General features: G+C 32.5%; 2 protein-coding genes across 2 annotated transcripts; both read left to right on the plus strand.

The window, feature by feature from the left end:
* The first annotated feature begins 10,464 nt into the window (after window positions 1-10,464).
* LOC110704598 lies at window positions 10,465-13,113 on the plus strand. The gene is made up of 8 exons (XM_021882409.1): window positions 10,465-10,625; window positions 10,831-10,980; window positions 11,094-11,191; window positions 11,602-11,674; window positions 11,768-11,828; window positions 11,913-11,998; window positions 12,109-12,198; window positions 12,884-13,113. Exons 1-8 carry the CDS (start codon window positions 10,536-10,538, stop codon window positions 12,944-12,946), a joined length of 711 nt encoding a protein of 236 aa, XP_021738101.1. The 5' UTR covers window positions 10,465-10,535; the 3' UTR covers window positions 12,947-13,113.
* A 2,825-nt stretch (window positions 13,114-15,938) lies between these two features.
* On the plus strand, window positions 15,939-17,033 carry LOC110704599 (pectinesterase inhibitor 9-like). Its single transcript, XM_021882410.1, has one exon. The coding sequence runs from the start codon at window positions 16,040-16,042 to the stop codon at window positions 16,679-16,681; it is 642 nt and encodes a 213-aa protein (XP_021738102.1). The 5' UTR covers window positions 15,939-16,039; the 3' UTR covers window positions 16,682-17,033.
* The last annotated feature ends 1,897 nt before the right edge of the window (window positions 17,034-18,930 follow it).

Here is an 18,930-nt window from a genome sequence, read left to right on the forward strand (position 1 = left end):
GCGGAAGGGAAGGAGTTTGCAGATGTTGAACAATATAGGCGATTGATTGGTCGTCTGATTTACTTGGCAGTCACAAGGCCAGATTTAGCGTATTCGGTGCATATTTTGTCTCAATTTATGCAATGCCCCAAAGAGGAACACTGGGAGGCAGCTTTGAGAGTGGTCAGATATTTGAAGAAGTGTCCAGGTCAAGGTATTCTCTTGAGGTCGGATAGTAGTCTTCAGTTGGAAGGGTGGTGTGATTCGGATTGGGCGAGTTGTCCTTTGTCTCGTAGATCGTTGACAGGTTGGTTTGTCCTTCTTGGGTTATCTCCTGTGTCTTGGAAGACTAAGAAGCAACCAACGGTAGCTACTAGTTCCACAGATGCCGAATATAGGTCCATGACTATGTTGACATGTGAGTTGAAACACTTGAAACAAATACTTCGATCCTTGGGTGTAGAACATAAACAAGGTATGAACATGTATTGTGATAGTCAATCGGCGCTTCATATCGCAAATAATCCAGTGTTTCATGAGAGGACAAAACACATTGAGGTAGATTGTCATTTTATTAGAGATGCCATTAAAGAAGGAGTGATTAAGCCATCGTATGTTTCTACGAAGATTCAATTGGCGGATATTTTTACAAAAGCCTTAGGGAAGGCGCAATTTGAACTATTACTTGACAAGATGGGCATTCGAGATCTACATGTTCCATCTTGAGGGGGGATGTTAAGATAATAATTAGGAAAGATTGTATAATATCTTTAGTTTCCTAATTATGTTAGTATTTATCTTATTCCTATTATAGTTAGGGTTAGAATATCTCTTGTAACTATATATACTCCTTACATGTGAATGAGAAGGTTGAGCCGTTTAATTGAATTTGACATAATCTGAACTATGATCCCTAATTAAGACATGATGATCATCCAAACAAAAAGTGCACCAGGAATCAATCCCACAACTGATATGATCTTAGTGGACATCCTCCCCGCCTCACTCTCAGAATTAGTCACTACACCTGCATGAGAATGAAAGAATATTAAGATTTCAAAATAAAAATATAGAAATATGTGACAATTCTAATCAACGAATATACATATAAAAACATGTACGAGAGATAAGAGGACATCATTGATATATATACCATCGCACAATTTGGCAAAAGTGGTGTCAATACTACAGTTCTGAAAAATCTTGTTATATTCCAGCTCGACTTCGGAGAAGGGAGGTTTACGGGGTTCAACAATAGTTCCATTAAAAGCAGTAATATTAGGTGGAGTATAATTCTTGTAAGTATCCTCAATAGTACAGAAACACTTTGGATCGGCTACTCCAGTTCTGAACTCTGAGCAACACTTTGAGTAGTCTATCTCTGCAAATGGATCGTTTGGGTTGATTTGTTTAGCCATGCATTTTCCTATATTCTTTAGGCACTCTGGTGCATCTGATGACCCTGAAACAGCAGGGGTTGGACTCATCACATCTTGCGCGAACAAGGGCATTATAGTCATTGGCAAACATACCAAACCGACTATCAACATGACATTAACAATACCCATTTTTATGAATGAATTTCTAGCACAAGACTATTATCTAAAAGTTTATTTATAGTACTGTATCTAATAGAGAATATATAATCTATATTCTTTGTCATAGGTTTTAGGATATATTTTGTTAATATTAAGGATAAGCATATACTCCGTTAGGAGGGGTGTATAATGCTACTCACTATTATTGAAGATGATTAGTTATTGGTTGGCACGATTGAAGATAATGAGCTGTTATATAACATACGGATACAAAATTGTAATTGAAAGCTACCCCTTATTAAATTGAAAACTAGTGTGTCCAGGACAGTAGCGGATCCAGGATTTTCGAACTTATGAGTCACTATTAATAATTAATCACTTGTTTCAATCCAAAAATTATATTAAAAAAAGTTATATTTTACCAAAATAATTTCAATCCAAAAATAAGACATAAAAAATACATACTAGTACTATAAAACTATTAAATTAAACTAACTTTATGATTTTTTTTACTTAATTAGTTTTGTGGGAAAATATTAAATTAGTTGCACAAATATAGTATAAATAAAAACAAGAATTATTAAAAAAAAATAGAAAAGAAAAAAAGTGAAATAACTTAAGAGACCAGTTATTTAACATAACAGGTCTCTTTAATGAAATATAAAGTACCGCAGAAAATATTCATTTTCAGTACTTGACAATAGCAGCAACAAAGAGATCGCCTATTTCATATTTTAATAGGCGGTCTCTTTGATATTTATAAAATAGACAGTGGTCTAAACTCAACTAGAAACAACAAAGAGGCGGGCTCTTTGTTTTTTTTTTTTGTTTTTTTGTTTTTTTTTTTTTTTTTGTGTTGGTGAGTCACGTGACTCACTGTGCACCTTAATAGATCCGCCCCTGGTCCAGGACGATGTCGAAGATCGAATTTGTACTTTATACTTCTTTAATTTGATAATAATGTTCAACTGTTTGTATATCTAGTGTGTGATCCGGGCGTTGCCTCAAAAATTACGATTTTTTTACCTCATACTTCCTCCGTTCTTTTTTACTTGACCCGCTTTGACTTTTACACTATTCACCACCCCTTCTTTGACCGTCTTTTGTGAATAATATTTAAGGACAAACATATATTCATGTGAGATTTTTTTGAATTCGTCTCAATAAGTACTATCATAATATATAATTTTTAATTATTGAGAATTAAAGTTATTGATCGTTAAAGTTTTGCATTGACAACGTGATAAAAGAAACGGGTCAAGTAAAAAAGAACAAAGGAAGTATGTATTTATTTTCAAATCTTGTGAGTAATAAATAAATTAAATAATCTCTAATTTAAAAGAAATATATAATGTTAATTATGTGAAATTTAAAATACTAATAAAAGTTGGTTGACATGTCTTTCAAAAAATAAATTTAAAAAGTTGGTTGACATGGTGACATATACATTGAGTGATGAGGAGTGTCACGTGGCACCATAGGAACGACTTGTAATATAGTACTCACTCAGTCCATAAATTAAAAGTATCTTTCTCTTTTTTATTATGTGAGTAATAAATGTTACAATGAGGATTTGTATTAAAGGACGGAGGGAGTATAGATTAGCGCTTGATTCTATCCAATTATAATCTTGATAACTGGGTCAAAAAAATAAATTATGAGCCTTATAACTTAAGTGAGTCCATTACGAAACGGGCCTCATTTGTATTAACTAGCCCCATGGATTAATGGATTATGTTTGTCATATGATCTTCCCCTCAAAAATTAAATATCTTAAGGTTCATGAGCATAACTGATCCAAATTGCGAAGACATATGATCCTTGAATTATAAAGAGATTATCATCATCCAAGCAAAAAGTGCACCATAAATAACTGATACAATCTTGGCGGCACCATTTTTCGCCAATTCTGACGTCTTCCCTTCTTCACTTGATTTACCTGTACTCTTGGATTTACTCACCCCTGCATAGGAAATAACATAATTTTATCAGTTAAAATTTTTATCAATGTGTTTATTATATTGCTTGTACATTAGTTGTTGGATAGGGCTAATTAACTTACTTATTGATCAAGTAGTATATTTACTAGGTTAAATAATGCAACAGTTTGAATGACATACATTTATCAATTAATTTGCTTCTTTTCTTTTTCTTTACTTACTCTTGAAGGAAAAATTAAAAAACGAAGAGAATATGAAAGGCGATACATGGCTTAGCATACATACCATTGCAAAGTTGATCAAAAGTAGAGCCAATTTTACAATCATGAAGAGCCTTATTAGCAAGAAAGTCGTAATCGGAGGCAAGATCAGCTGATTGATCAGGAGGAAATGTTTGAATGAAGTCATTGATACTACAAAAGCATGTTATATTAGCTATTTGTGGTTTGATCACCTTATTGCAGCATGATTTGAATGTGATGTTCCCAGTTAAATGAAACGCTATTTCCCCTGCAAAGCAATCTTGCAGCTTTACCCAACAGATTGGTATCCCTGGAGGATCATCAAATGGTGAAATTGCTGATGACGGCATTATTGTCATTGACAACATTACTATACTCACCAACACTATTATCATCGTCGTCATTGCTCTCTTTTTCCTAGCTGGCTATGTAATTAAGATAGAGATTAAAACAAGATTATTTATAGTAACTTAAGATTTTTTACTAAAATTAGAAAATGGAGTTGTACTTTTTTATTTTTATTAAATGAATTGAACCATTTGTGTATAAAAAAATGTAATACATTTATAAGTCAATGTATAGGAAATTAGGAATACACTTTCTTCTTTTGGTAAGTATGCCGCTCACGATCGAACATGCTTGGATTATTTGTTTTACTTCATTGCTTTGTATTTCGTATATATGCACTTATCCTAATCTCCCACTAGGCACTAAATAAAGCTACTTTTTTTTAAAAAAAAATAATGTTTCAAAATGGACAAATAAAATAATGTAATACGTACATAAAAGTAATTAAAATGGTGTCTTTAAGGAGATTGATATATTGATCATGTAAAACTCTTACATTAACTTGAAGAAAGGGGGACAAGGGGTTAAGGGGCAAGTGACAAATTAAATCTAAAACTATAACTAAAAAAAACCACTTAAATCATCGGTGTACACATGTCATTTTATCATTAAGAAATTTCCCTTCAATTTGCTTATGACATCATTTTTTTTATCCTATTTTTGTCTTTCGAAATTCAAAATTGGAAAAATAATTCTTAAAAATAAATAAAAGTGTGAACATCAATTAATCAAAAACATATTAATGATTAATTGTTTTACACTCTCTTATTGATTTTTTTTTCTAACTAAATCGTGCATCGTACGAGTACTAATCTAGTATAACTCTAAAGTGAAGCCACAAATTGAATGCCAAAATGATTTGACATTATATTTAATTATACGAAGTAGGTAAATACACAATGCAATAAAATTAAGGGAAATTTTCATTGGTAGCCTTATACTTTTGCGTATTTTCATTGGTAGCCACTTTTTATATGAATTACCTTTGGTAGCCTCGAACTCTTAACCGTTTCACTTACGTAACCATATTTAACATAAACCGTTAAGTGGGTGTTAAAATCTAATTGAATAAATTTTAATTTAATTAATTTAACCAAAAAAAATAGAATATCCCTCCCCCCCCCCCCACGCATTAGCCCAGTCACCTACCTCACCTAGTCCCCTCTCCCCCTCTGCCGGCGTCGTCGCTGCCGCTGCCCTCCCCCACCCTCAGTCGTGTCCCCATCCCCCCTAATCCACCACAATTACCTGGTCTATACACCACGATATCACCTCTTTTCTCTTTCCCTCTTTCTATGAAAACCCTCAAACCAATCATGTTTTTCTTTCCCTTCTTTGGCTGCTCACGATCTACCCCAATTTAACCTTCTTCATGCGTCCTCATCGAACATCTCCATCAGTCAGCATTATCATCAAAAAGATCAAAACTTTGGTTGTTTGTTGGCTGGTGTTGCGGGGTTTGCCGATTTGGTGCGCGAGGGAGCTGGGGCTTGGGAGTTCGGGAATTGGGGCTGGGGTTTTCAGGAATTAGGGCTGGGGGTGTCGAAAATTGAAGTCGGGGTGTCGTGAAGTGGGCGCTGGTGGGAGGGAAAGCTTGGGCACCAACGCCGTCGGTGGAGGTGGAGATGGGAGGGGTGGCTGGGTTGGTTAGGGAAAGGGTTGTTGTTTTTATTTTTTTTTAAGATTAATTAAATTATGATATAACTAACCTTAGTTAAGTATTTTTTAATTGTTATAAAACTAACCTCGGTTAAATTTAACCGTCGACTAACAATTTTAGCTCAATAAGGTTATGGAAGTAATTTTTTAAGAGTTGACAGCTACCAAAGATAATTCGTATAAAAAGTGGTTGCCAATGGAAATACACAAAAGTACAAGGCTACCAATGAGAATTTCCCTAAAATTAAAAAAACATGAATTGTAAGGTTGTTCTCTCGAAAATGTAAATAGGGCTGCTCTTAGAAAAATATCAATTTGTATCTCACTCTTTTCCCAAAATTTCTAATGTTCATCCTCTTGATTTTTTCCGTTGTCCTTCTTATAAGTTAGTCAAGTGTACAACTAATTCAAAACAAATTAATTTTTATCTTTATGCATTGTAATTAGGAAATTTTGTGTAGAACTATCTTAAAGATAAGTTGTTTTGTGAACAACTAACCATTTTTTTAAAATATTGTTTAGAACTACTCATAAGATAGCAAAAGAAGAGCAGTAAAAATGGAGGAAATGTAAATGAAGATAGAGATAGCTAAGGAGGGGAGTTAATGGATGGGAAACCGTAAGAGTGGATCCCACAAACGGCTCAATTGGATGAAAAACGTTTATAAGTAGTGTTAGACAAACATTTGCTATCTTATGGGTAATTTTAAACAAAATTTTTAAAAACATATAGTTACTTGATATAAGCCCGTGCGATGCACGGTTCTAGTAAATCTTTTTGATTAATTTAATATTTTTTTATATGAATATCATTCATCGGATATTTGAATAAAATTCCTACTATCATAAGATAATTTTTTTAAAAAAATTTAACACTAAAGTTATCTTTCGTAGGTTTATTTATTTTACGTGGCGCTTGAATTTAAAATTCCAAACCTTATTCTTTAATTTTGCTTAATAAAAAATAAACGACAAATTATTTTATTTATTGATTAAAATAAGTCTTTTGAAAATGCGTTTTTTTATATACTCGTTCTGTTTCAAAATATTAGTCTCATCTAAAATCTTTTAACTATTAAAAAAATTAGGGGGAATCTTCTAAATTTCTCTTTGTATATAAGGAAAAATATAGTGATATGAGATTTAGTTTTATTCGTTTCGATGAGTACATTTTTAATATCTAATTTTTATAATATGTGCTAAGGAGAGATTAAAGATATTTACGATCAAAGATTTACATCCATATATGTAAAAAAAAGATAATTATTAGTTTTTTAAATAATTTAAATTTTAATTTTTCACTATTCGTATTTTTACCTAGGTGGTTAAATTCTTAAATCTTATTCGTCACTTTTTCTTAGGTGGCGAGTGAATTTTTTAATTTTAAAATAAATTATTAATCTAAAATTTCATTGGTCAAAATAATACCTTTTCTTATGTGGCGCGTCAAATGCTCCCGAAAATTGCCTACTTTATTATATATATTAGATTAGATTTATAAACCATTTTATTTTTTGAGTAGTTTTACACAAAATTTCCTTTTAAATCTCAATGCAGTTTTAATAAAAGATGGTTTGTCAACGTTAACCTATTAGGGTCATCAGGAATTATCGACCTTATCATTGACTCTTCCCTTCAATACACCCATATCAAGTATCAACAAAGCCTCAACTTAGCCAATTAGTATTATGTGCATCATGGTGTACCTAGAAATATGTGCACTTGGACCAATCTGTGCCCAACAGGGGGAGCCCAGACAAAAGAAGCCCACAAATTTTTTTTTATTAATTATTTTTAAGAATATTAGTTCATCCTCTGACCAATTGTCATATCAATTTAAGTTTTAAAAAAAATGTCATATCTATTTTTATTTTATTTTAAAAAATTTCTCTCTCCTCCCATAAATTAAAAACCTTTCTCAATTAATTCTTTTGTATTTTCTCTCTCCTCTCACCATTTTTCTTTCTCTAAAAACGGCAATCTACTTATCTACCATAACAAAAGACAAAAAAAAAACACACAAAAACACCTTTAAAAAGGTAACCATCACTTAAACTTTTTTGATTTTCCTACATTTATGTTAAATTTGCTAATATAATTCAACAAATTGTAAAATTAAAACTATATTCTACTATATAATTGACTCTTTGACTCTTTAAAATTTATTTTTTTATAATTTTTTTTGGTAGAAAATCAAAATTATGTGCTTCTATTGAAGAGGATGAAGATGTGTAAGCAATTTATTGTTTAAATTCGCAATTCGATTTGAAATTGTTAATTTTTAGAATTGAATACTAACTTAAACCCTAAAATTTTTTAACAGTACAATTAGTCTAATGTTCAACGTCAGAATACCAAAAAAGAAGAAATTAGATGATGTATCTAAGAAAAAAACAATTGTTAAAAACTTCTGAACCCCAATTATAAATCACTGAACACTTACAAAAACCTCTAAACCTGGTACAAAACTTTTAAACCCCAACCACAAACCACTGAACACCCTTAAAAAACTTCTGATCAACCCCTACAAAAACCTCTGAATCCCAATCATAAACTACTGAACATTTTAGAAAAATCTCTGAACCCCCTAAAAAAACTTTTAAATCCTAACCACAAATCACTTAACACCCTTAAAAAACCTCTAAACCCCCTATAAAAACTTCTAAACCTAGACCATAAACTATTGAACACCTTACAAAAACCTCTGAAGTCCCTACAAAAACTTCTGAACCACAACCACAAACCACTGAACACCCTACTAAAAAACCTCTGACCCCCCTACAAAAAATTCTGAACTCCAACCACAAACCACTAACCACCCTTCAAAAACCTTTGAACCCCCTACAAAAACTTCTGAACCCCAACCACAAACTACTAAACACCATTCAAAACCCTCTGAACCCCTTACGAAAACCACTTAACCCCAACCACAAACCACTGAACACCCTTCAAAAGCCTCTAAACCCCTCCCCCCCCCCCCCCCCCCTCCAAAAAAAACAAAAAAACTTTTGAACCCCAACCACAAACTACTGAACACCCATACAAAAAACTCTAAACCCTCTACAAAACTTCTGAACCCCAACCACAAACCACTAAACTCCCTTAAAAAACTTCTAATCCCTTACAAAAACTTCTGAACCCAATCATAAACCACTGAACACCCTACAAAAACCTTTGAACTTCCTACAAAAACTTCTGAACCCCAATCACAAACCACTGAACACCCTAAAATAACATCTGAACCCCCTACAAAAACTTCTAAACACAAACCACTAAACACCGTAGAATAACATCTGAACCCCCTACAAAAACTTTTGAACCCAACCACAAACCAATGAACACCCTTCAAAAAATTCTACACTTTCCAAATGTTCAGATTTATAAATCATAAAGTAGAGAATGCCAAATTTTTTAATAAAATTAAAAATACATAATCTAAAACAAAAATAAGTTTATAAGTAATGTATCGCATGTTCAAAATTATAATAAAGATGTTCGTAATTTCAAAAATACATGTTATGTATTTACAAAAAAACGTATCATACGTTCATATTTTTAACTTAAAATGTTCAAAATGCTAAAATATAATCAAATACATAATTGTTCATAACAAAAATACACAATTATCACAAAAAAAAAACATAAGAATATGAAAGCTACATATTTCGAAACTCAAAGCTAGCCATGCTGATTTAGATAATGAAATTTCATCTAAAAATAATCACACCATCATCTTAACCACCTTCTATTCGACGTCGCCGCCATTTTTAGCTTCACTACTTCATTGTAAAAACTCCATTAACAAAGCTTTAAATTGAAGGTTTAAGAAAATAAAATTTGAATTTAATCTATTGTTATGAAGGAATTATTACACCTATGATGATCAACAATATGAAGGAATTCAATTAAAAGGATGATGAACAAATTCAAGAGAAAGAAAAAATAAAATAGAGAGAAAACAGAGGAAAGAGAAAATAAAAGAGAGAAAAATCAGAAATTAGGAAAGTAGAGGAGAAAAGAGAAGAGAGAGTATATTTTAATCATGATTGCTAAACGCAACCTCTAGTTACTACTATACACCCCTCCTAAATACCATAAATACCCTTCTAAGCTAAAATCATCTTCACGACATTTTTGTCTGTTTTCCTTTCCACCTTCCACACCTAATTTCCAGAAATTTATACCTTTGTTTATTCGAATTACTTACACAATCAATTAGCGAACAATATTCCGAGATCTAATGAATATGAACACGAATTGGATGAAGTTAGGTGACACACGAAATGGGCTCAATCATTTCATACAATTTGAACGAAATATAAAAAAGTGGTTTTATTTTATTTTATTTTTTTTGAAGGATAAAAAGTGATTTTATTGATTCTACACATAATAGATTCGTATGATTCTTATCAAATTCGAAGAGGCTAATGTAAAAATCATTACCCATTGTCAATTCAATGTATTTTAAGTTAAATTAATGCACTGTTGTTATTAGAGATTACTTGAGAGGAAAAAAAATATAAAATGATTATTTTCTCCCTACATCTAATAAATGAGTGGAATAGAGGCTGCGCTAAGTAAAGTCAGGTTTTGGTGGTTCACATATAACTATATGCACCATGGTACATCTTATAATTTGCCCAACTTAACGTCATAGCCCACAAAGTCGGCCATATTTAGGCCCAGTCAAATCCTTATTGGGCTAGGCCCGTCCAAAAAATATCTGTGGTAGTTTTATTTATAGCTAAATTTAGAAAGGATAAGAAAAAGTCTATCCGTTAGATAACAAAGAAACCAATCTTTTTTCATCATCATCATCATCATCATCAATGGCTGCTCTGAGCTTCGGAGTTGCTCACTTACGCTCAATCCCTAACTCAATCAAAGTACCTTCAAGACCCAAAATTTGTTGTGTTTGGGTAAACTCTTCTTCTCCTTTTCTCTCCGCTTTTAATTTGTTTCGGATTTTGGAAAATGATATATACAACCTTAAGGGTCATAAATGTAGTTTGTTAAAACTTCAAAATATACATATTAAGTATAGTCGAGCATTAATTACACCAATTGGCACATGTTTTCGTTAAAATTTGAAAGAGTGATTTTATTTTATTTTTGGAAAGGAAGGATCCAGAAGGGGTGTTCAAAACACCGGCACAAACAGGGCATATAGACAAGTTGGAATTCAAACGTCGGTTTGAAAAAGATGCTGATGCTAAAGTTGATTACGAACGTCATTTAAGAGAAGAAAAAGAACGTCGAGAAGCTCTTCGTCAGGTTATTATTTACTTACTAATACGGAGTACTACTTATTTCAAGTTTTTTTCTATTTTGTTTGATTTTTTTATTTGTTTTATGATTGTTGGATTGGGTTGGATTTTGGATTTCAGTCTCGGGTTATTCCGGATACGGATTCGGAGTTGATTGAGTATTTTCTTGATACTGAGGCTCAGGAGATTGAATTTGAGATTGCTAGATTGAGGCCAAGGTAACTTCTCTATGAATTTTGTTATTGGTTGAAGTTGTTTTTTTTTTTTTTTAATATGTTATTATGTTACAACTTCCATGTTGATATATGTTACTTATGATGTTTATGTTGGATTTCTATTTATCTCAAGGAAAGTGACTTGTGAAATGTAAATTTAAGGAAAATATACTCTTTTCGTTGTGAATAAAAATGTTACATGGAGTACTATATTAGGATGTTCGGAAAACTACCACCTTGTTATCCTATATAGAGAAACTTTTAGCTATTTTGAGCCTATTTGAAGTGAGCATTTTGAGCTCCAACCTATTGAGGGTCTAAGTTGTTTTATATTGTAAATTGCTTGCTCACTCTATAAGAAGATGTTTCACATTAAGATATAACAACAATACTATTTCTTGCTGAATTTGCAGGTTAAATGATGGATTTTTCAGACAATTACAATCTGAAATAGGCCAGCTTCGTTTTGCTATGGCTAAAACTGAGGTGCTTTTTTGAATAAATTTTATACTGTATACTTGATACTGTAGTTGGCATCAAAATTAAGTATGATGTACTATTCTTTACTTATTTCTGCAGGAAATGGAGGACAGATTGATTGAATTGGAGGCATTGCAAAAGGCTCTTTCAGAAGCAACCGGTCTGTTAATGTTAACCTTAGATGATTTTTCGATAGTCCTTTCCACGTTAAGCTCATTTGTTTAGGTCCTTCGCTGTTATGCAGAGGCATATGATAAATTGCAGAGTGACCTTGTTAAAGCTAAGCAAAGTCTTACAAAAATCTTCACCTCCAAGGACGTAAACTCTACTGTATGTACTACGGAGTATACTTTTGACACATTTCTGAATGAAACCCCTCTTTAATGTAAAATCTTCTATTTGGTCATACGGATTCATATGTCACTGTCCTTGCTGTGCAGTTATTGGAGATGGTTGAGCATAATGAGCTGAATATTTCTTTGGTGACACTACTTGATGAGAACATAGCAAGTGCACATCGAAGTGATCAGGTATGAGCCTAGTCATTCTGCTAAAATTCATTAGTGGTGTTTATATAACAGGACAAGCTACATTGGTTAGAGTCTAGCTTATAAGATAATGAGTAGATATATTAAACATGATCGATTTGCCTAGCCATTTTCCGAGAACATCATGAGGGTGATTCTCATTTGATCACACTTTTTTGAAGAGATATTAGCTGGGATTCTCTAGTATGAGTTATGCAGGGAAGTTACTTTGGTAAGGAAAAGTTTAGGATCAGAAACTGAATTTTGGTGACAGAAAAAAACTGCAGTACCAGAACAGCTGAGGTTATAGGATTCTGAACTTTGTTCTATGTTGAGGCATCCTACTGATTGATTCTTGGTAATGTTAGATGGTAGTGCACTTCACCTAGAAGTGGCCAAAGGGCCAGTATAGGCTGAGCACGGACCGACTTGGACCTGTCCACCAAGTCACCAACTTCATGGACCTAAAAAGACTAGTTTGATTGCTGATGTAAGTAAAAGTAGCTGATCTTATTATTGGGAGCACAAAAGTCTAATGCCCAAGTGTAAAAAAGACCCAAAATGTCACAAAGTTGGCTCAAGATTGGACTATAGTCCAGTCCATAGGAATAATGTTTATTTTATCAATCGATCCCTGCTTGAATAAGATTTTGCAAGCTAACAAAGCTGATTCTGATTTTCTTTACAGAAGCAAGCTGCAGAATACATGGAGAAGCTTCGCGCATCTGTTATCAAATATGTAACAGTATAGAATTTCAGTGAATTGCAAGAGCATTCTTCTTCGATCATCTAATATATGGGGTATATAGTTTAGCATTTCAAGCTGAGGCTATGTAAATTCAAAATTTTCACAAAATTTTGGTGTAAAGCTAAATTAATATTATTGATGACTTGAATTTCGGGAGTATCTTGAATCAATGATCATGTGTGCAATTATCTTGCAAGATATCACAATCAATTTTCAGAGATTGCAAGAACAAGGATACTGTTTTACTATGTACATAAATTGGGCAACGGCTTTTCATCTATCTGTGCAAAACATTTATAACTTCTATTTTCATTTTTTTTTTTTAAATTTTATTTTCTGATTTGGATGAACAATCTAATATACTCCGTCCTTATTAATCGTCAACAAAAGGAGTATTTAATTTAATTTTTATAACACTAACATTAGAGAGAGCGAGGGATAACTTAGGTGGTTAGAGCTTCCCTCCCGGCTCCAGGAGATCCTGAGATCGATTCTCACCCCAAAAAAAAAACTAACATTACAGCTAGAACAACAGAAACCACTGAATCTTTTAACTTGCTCTTCGTGTCGCCGGATTCTGAACTGCTTAAATCAGGGTACGTTGCTCCTCCGTAGACTCGTATAGTGAAATTGTTTTTCGTTTTGATGTTCTTTGTTTGTGTCAATTATGTATGTTCATAAACAATTATTCAAGATAATCACAATTATCCCTTATGATTATTATACTTTGTCAAAGATTGTTGTTAATGGTTGTGACATATCATCCAACATCTAGGAATATGTATTTTGATATAAAGTTCATTATGAACCACCTTTCGTACAAGATCCTGGGCGATGGCATATCATTTGATCAATATGAAGCTGACCTTTTCTATTATACAAGTCGGGTTTGTCTAATATCCTCTTGCATTTCTCCATTTACAATATCTTACAATAAATAGTACTTCATATAACAACTTAGCTAACACAATAAGAAATTTCTTAACTCGAACAATATTATTATCCCTTCAAAGTAAGAAGACAATATGTATGCAATTCTATTATCTAGCCCCTTATCAATTATGTTAGTGAAAGTTACTCTTTATACATTTTTATATGAGCATTGCTTATCTTTGTATATATATGTAGGTTTGGAATACACCTAAAGGGTCTCTCGAAAGAAAACAAGCTCGATAAGAGTTGAATAATGAATTACAACATACTTCGTAGGAAGTATGTACAGTGTACCTTTCAAGAGATTGGAATCACCTCTTGTGGACGATTCGAGTTGTTACTACAATCTCGTATGTACATAAACAAGTTTGATCATGTAACTTTGTTAGTAGTTGTGAATTAATGTTTTATATTTGTGGTTAATAATCTAATTACATAATGTTAATTCTATGCATGCAGGCATACAGCTTGAAATATATCAGACACTTTGTGGATCATCCACATATACTTTCAAATATTTGGTGGTGCTTGCATACCTTTAATATTAAAATATTTTTAATATCTATATTAAAAAATAGTTATTTTAACGATGCATACCTTTAATATGAGAGAAATATGAGAGAAAGCTAAGGCTCCCTTATATTTCATTCCTACTTTTTTTTAGCATTATTCATCAAATTACAAATGTTACATATTCAAGCGTAATTTTTAACATCTAAAAAATAGTTGATCTTATAACCAATAATGTAGTACTGCTAGCTAAAGTGAATTTTGACCTTATCAAAGGCTTGTGCGGTTGTGCCCTAAAATGGCTAATGCTAACTACTAAGCACTCACCTAATTATCTTTACCTAGAATCATGACAATCTTTCAAACAGTTATCCAAATGCATTCTTTTATTCTACTTATTGGCCTGTTGCCTTTTGCAAAAGTTCTCTTTACAGGTCTTTTGGGAGATTTATTTTAAATAGTTCATAATGGGTCAAGGGGTTTTTTTTTTTTTTTTTTTTTTTTGAAAGGGGTCAATGAAATATACTATTTCAATTAAATCCATGTATATCCGGAATTTTGTATATATTGTATATTGCATTAAGAATTTAAGATCTCAAATAACATGAGACACCTTGATTGTCAATCAATTTGCCAAATAAACTTACCTTTTCTATGTTTTAATACTAGGAAAAATCACTTCATGAATAATTAAGATTACGTGTTTTTAATTGTCTTTCATCAAAAAATTTGTTTAATTTAACTAAAACATTTGAACCTAACTTTTGATTTTGCGACCAATTAACATTTTTTATGAATTGCATCCATCCATTTTTCTACTTATTGATCAAAACATGGCCTTACTTGTTTGGTTCACAACTTCATTCGTGCTAGCTAATTATCTAAAATGACTGTATACACAAGTAACACAACAACGATACTAATACAGAAAGGCTATGTATGGGGTAGTTGGAAACCGAGCCGACAAGCCAAACACTATCCAAGCAATAATTTCAATTTAACTCCTTTTAATAAAGAAAAGCTTAAAAAAAACAAGTTTTTAAAAATACGGAGTACATTTTGAAACTTTATTATTTGGACCCACAGTGGAGAACTTTAAGTTGTTCTTGTTCATGTATCATATTGTAATGACGCACCATATTACATGAACATGACATGCTATATTCAGCTGTAAACTTGTAAGTTGTAACTAGTAACTACACATTTTTACTTCCAGAAAATTCATCTGTCACACCCTGGCAAAGTTGCACAATATGATTACTACATACGTTGGATTAGTGGGCTCTACTTATCTATCCCTCCTCTGTTCTCATCTTTTATAATGTTTTTTTTTTTTTTTTTTTTGTTATCCCTAGTTTTGAATTTATTATTTACCCTGTGAATAATTTTAGTGACACGAAAAAAATACTAGGAAACATAGTTTGTACCTAGTAAAGTAGTGCAAGTAACAAGTAGTAATTAGTAAAGTTGATCCAAGATACTCTCCAGAACTGATTAACACTACATACTGTCAAAGAAACATTAAACAAATAACAGTCCACAAAAGAAGCCAAAATAGACAGACAAACAAACTTTTTTACCAGATAATCTTCCCATATTATATACCCCTAAACCCCTTAAAGTTGATATCACACTTATTCAAACCAATAAACCATGGAAAAACCAATATTTACTCTCTTCCTCATCCTTTCCTCCCTCTTTGCTATACTCTCCACAACCATAGCACACCACCCTCCAAGGTCTCCAACTAAGCACACTAATAAACATCCCTCAAGTTTCATACAATCATCATGTCGTGCCACGCGATACCCTCCTCTTTGCTACCACAGCCTATCAGGCTTTGGTAGCAAGATAGGCCAAAGCCACCGCCAACTAGCCTTAACCGCGTTGGCGGTGAGCTTATCTAAGGCCAGATCAGCTGCTCGATTTGTTTCACGAATGAAAAATGCCAAAGGGATCAAACATAGAGAGTTCGAGGCAGTTAAAGATTGTATCGATACTATGAGTGATGGGGTTGATCAACTAACACGGTCATTCGAGGAGCTTGCGAATTTAGGGTACACTAATGGGGAAGATTTTATGTGGCATATGAGTAATGTTCAAACTTGGGTTAGTTCTGCGTTAACTGATGAAAGTACTTGTGTTGATGGTTTATCAGATGGACATAATAAAGGTGGGAAAGTTAAGGGTGTTGTTCAAAAGAGGGTTAATAATGTTGCGCAACTTACTAGTAATGCTCTTGCTTTGGTTAATCGCTTTGTTTCTAGGTATAAATTTGCCAAACTACAAGTTTAAAATCCTTAATTTTTGGATTAGTTTTGTTTTTTATTTCTTTTTGGAAGTACTTAATAATGTGTGAGCTGTGAAGTACAAAGGTTAGTGACTGAGCTTCTACATTCTGTTGTTCTGATTCTGTAAGATCGATGGTGTGATTTGGTAATTTAATCATGTTGTAATTGTATGATAAGTACATGTGTTGTTCTGTACTCTCTCCGTCTCTATTTGTTCTTTTGATTTGTATTCGTTTGAGAAAAAAAATAGACGGAGGGAGTACACTTGTTGATCAAAGTTGAATACATGATGAATTGGTTTGTAATGTTTGTAAAACTTCTACAAAATTGCAAGAAAATCTTTAACATTCGAGTCATTAATGTTGAATTTTTGCATTTATTTTTATTCAAATATTTAGGAATACATTCACATCTATAGATCTTAATCATTCACGACCGACCTCATATATGCCCAATCTGGCCCAATCCTTAACCCCTTTACCCCACAAAAGAGAAAAAATAAAGTGGGTGGAGAGAGACCTACAATTCCCACTAGTAATAGAACCTGTGGCTTTGGTTTGCTGGAAAGTATGGATGTCCTACTGTCCAAATCCTAAATACTACTATAATGTGAGTTTAATCATAAGCTTTTTCGGGTTTCCTTTGGTAAATTCTAGCATGAGACTCATGGCATAACAATGTAAGAACGACGAATCTTTTAAGTACTTTGTCTTACCCTAACCCTATATATGAATATTACGTATTGATGTTGTGTTTTACCTGTACGAGTATTCAATTGTGTCTTATTTCTATACAAGTAAATTATTATTTAGAAATTAAAATAATAAATATAATGGCACCTAAGAATATTACAAGACATTCAACTGATTCGATCCAGTGATCCCAAATCTAAGTGACATATTTTAGTGGGATTCTTCAATCATGTTAGCATCTTTGTTTGTTTTCGATGTGGCGAATATAATCAAATTATGCTGTTATGGGCTTGAGGTATAATGGTCAGTTTCTTTGATTTTTGTACCAAGTTGAGCTATAAAGAAATAAGATATGAACTGTTGGAAATTGGGTTTATCCCATTAAAATAATTAAACTTAATTGGAGTATTCAAATATGATTGCTTGTTTTTTCAAATAGGATTTGTACTTATTGTGACATGCAAGACAATTTAATGAAGGTCATTAGGTCAATCAAACAATTTTTGTCTTCAATAGTTCAATTTTTGGCTTTATGGTCTATATATTCCGCGAATCACGGTATGACATTAGTAACTGATAAAAGAGATGTACAGTTGTTTGATTGGCAGTACATATATGCAATATACTTGGCATGATCGGATCTACAAGTGATGAAGACAATTAGTGTACGACACACGTAACACATCTTTGTTTTCAAGCTAATCTTTTTTCTTAGTGTAAAGAGAATGAATAGCATGAACAATGATATAATATGATAATTTTGATATAATGTTTTACCATAATATGAAGCCTTTTGTGAATTGTAACATAGTGGCATTGTATGACTTATAATTGAATGAAAATGGAGCCCTTCTCATTTTAGAGGCCGTATTTTGTATGTTTTCACTTTATTGAACTACTCTCTTGGGTCACAAATTTGGAATCTATAAAGTTCAAAGTATATGGTAATGTTATTATAGTGGGTCATACACTTAAACCAGGACCCAAGAGATTACCCCCATTAATTTGTGATGCCAAAAAATCTTCAATAGTGAAGGTGAGAGGGCCACCTCAGATGGAGTGGGAAGCCCTTACAAAGACAAGGACCTTATCATTTATTTGAATTGGATTGAATTTAATTTCGATTAGGATCGTCGGCTTTTATATATTCAGAATTTTGTCCCCTAAATTGTCTCTATAGGTTCTGATCTCATAACCATACGTAAAATGAAAACCTTTTTAATAATTATCAAGTTTTGGATATCTCAAATTTGAACGAGGTCACAAAATTAAACTTACAAACAACTCACAAAAGACACAAGAGTAGCAAAGAGAAGGTTCGATGCAATGGGATTGGACTTTTGGTAGGTTGGCCCAATTAATAAAAGTATTATCCTAATATCTACGCTTTAGCCCACTAATAGTATACTTGGACAATCGTATTGGGCCTTACAGTATTTTTGGACCAAATTTTATACCAGTAAATTAGTAAGCAGAAGACAGACTGTCTATATAAGTATAATTTTATACCAGTAAATATGTGGCTTTTACAAAACTATAGTATGCTAAATGCCATGAGATG

Source organism: Chenopodium quinoa, unplaced genomic scaffold, assembly GCF_001683475.1.
Source record: "Chenopodium quinoa cultivar QQ74 unplaced genomic scaffold, ASM168347v1, whole genome shotgun sequence".
NCBI classification, from domain to species: domain Eukaryota; kingdom Viridiplantae; phylum Streptophyta; class Magnoliopsida; order Caryophyllales; family Amaranthaceae; genus Chenopodium; species Chenopodium quinoa.

Bases quoted from the DNA above. Each gene is read 5' to 3' on its own strand.
- LOC110704598 (XM_021882409.1), top strand. From the start codon at position 10,536: ATGGCTGCTCTGAGCTTCGGAGTTGCTCACTTACGCTCAATCCCTAAC. The intron at 11,675-11,767 runs GTGCTTTTTTGA...TTATTTCTGCAG, and splicing joins TTGCTATGGCTAAAACTGAG to GAAATGGAGGACAGATTGAT. The intron at 11,829-11,912 runs GTCTGTTAATGT...GCTGTTATGCAG, and splicing joins GGCTCTTTCAGAAGCAACCG to AGGCATATGATAAATTGCAG.
- LOC110704599 (XM_021882410.1), top strand. From the start codon at position 16,040: ATGGAAAAACCAATATTTACTCTCTTCCTCATCCTTTCCTCCCTCTTT.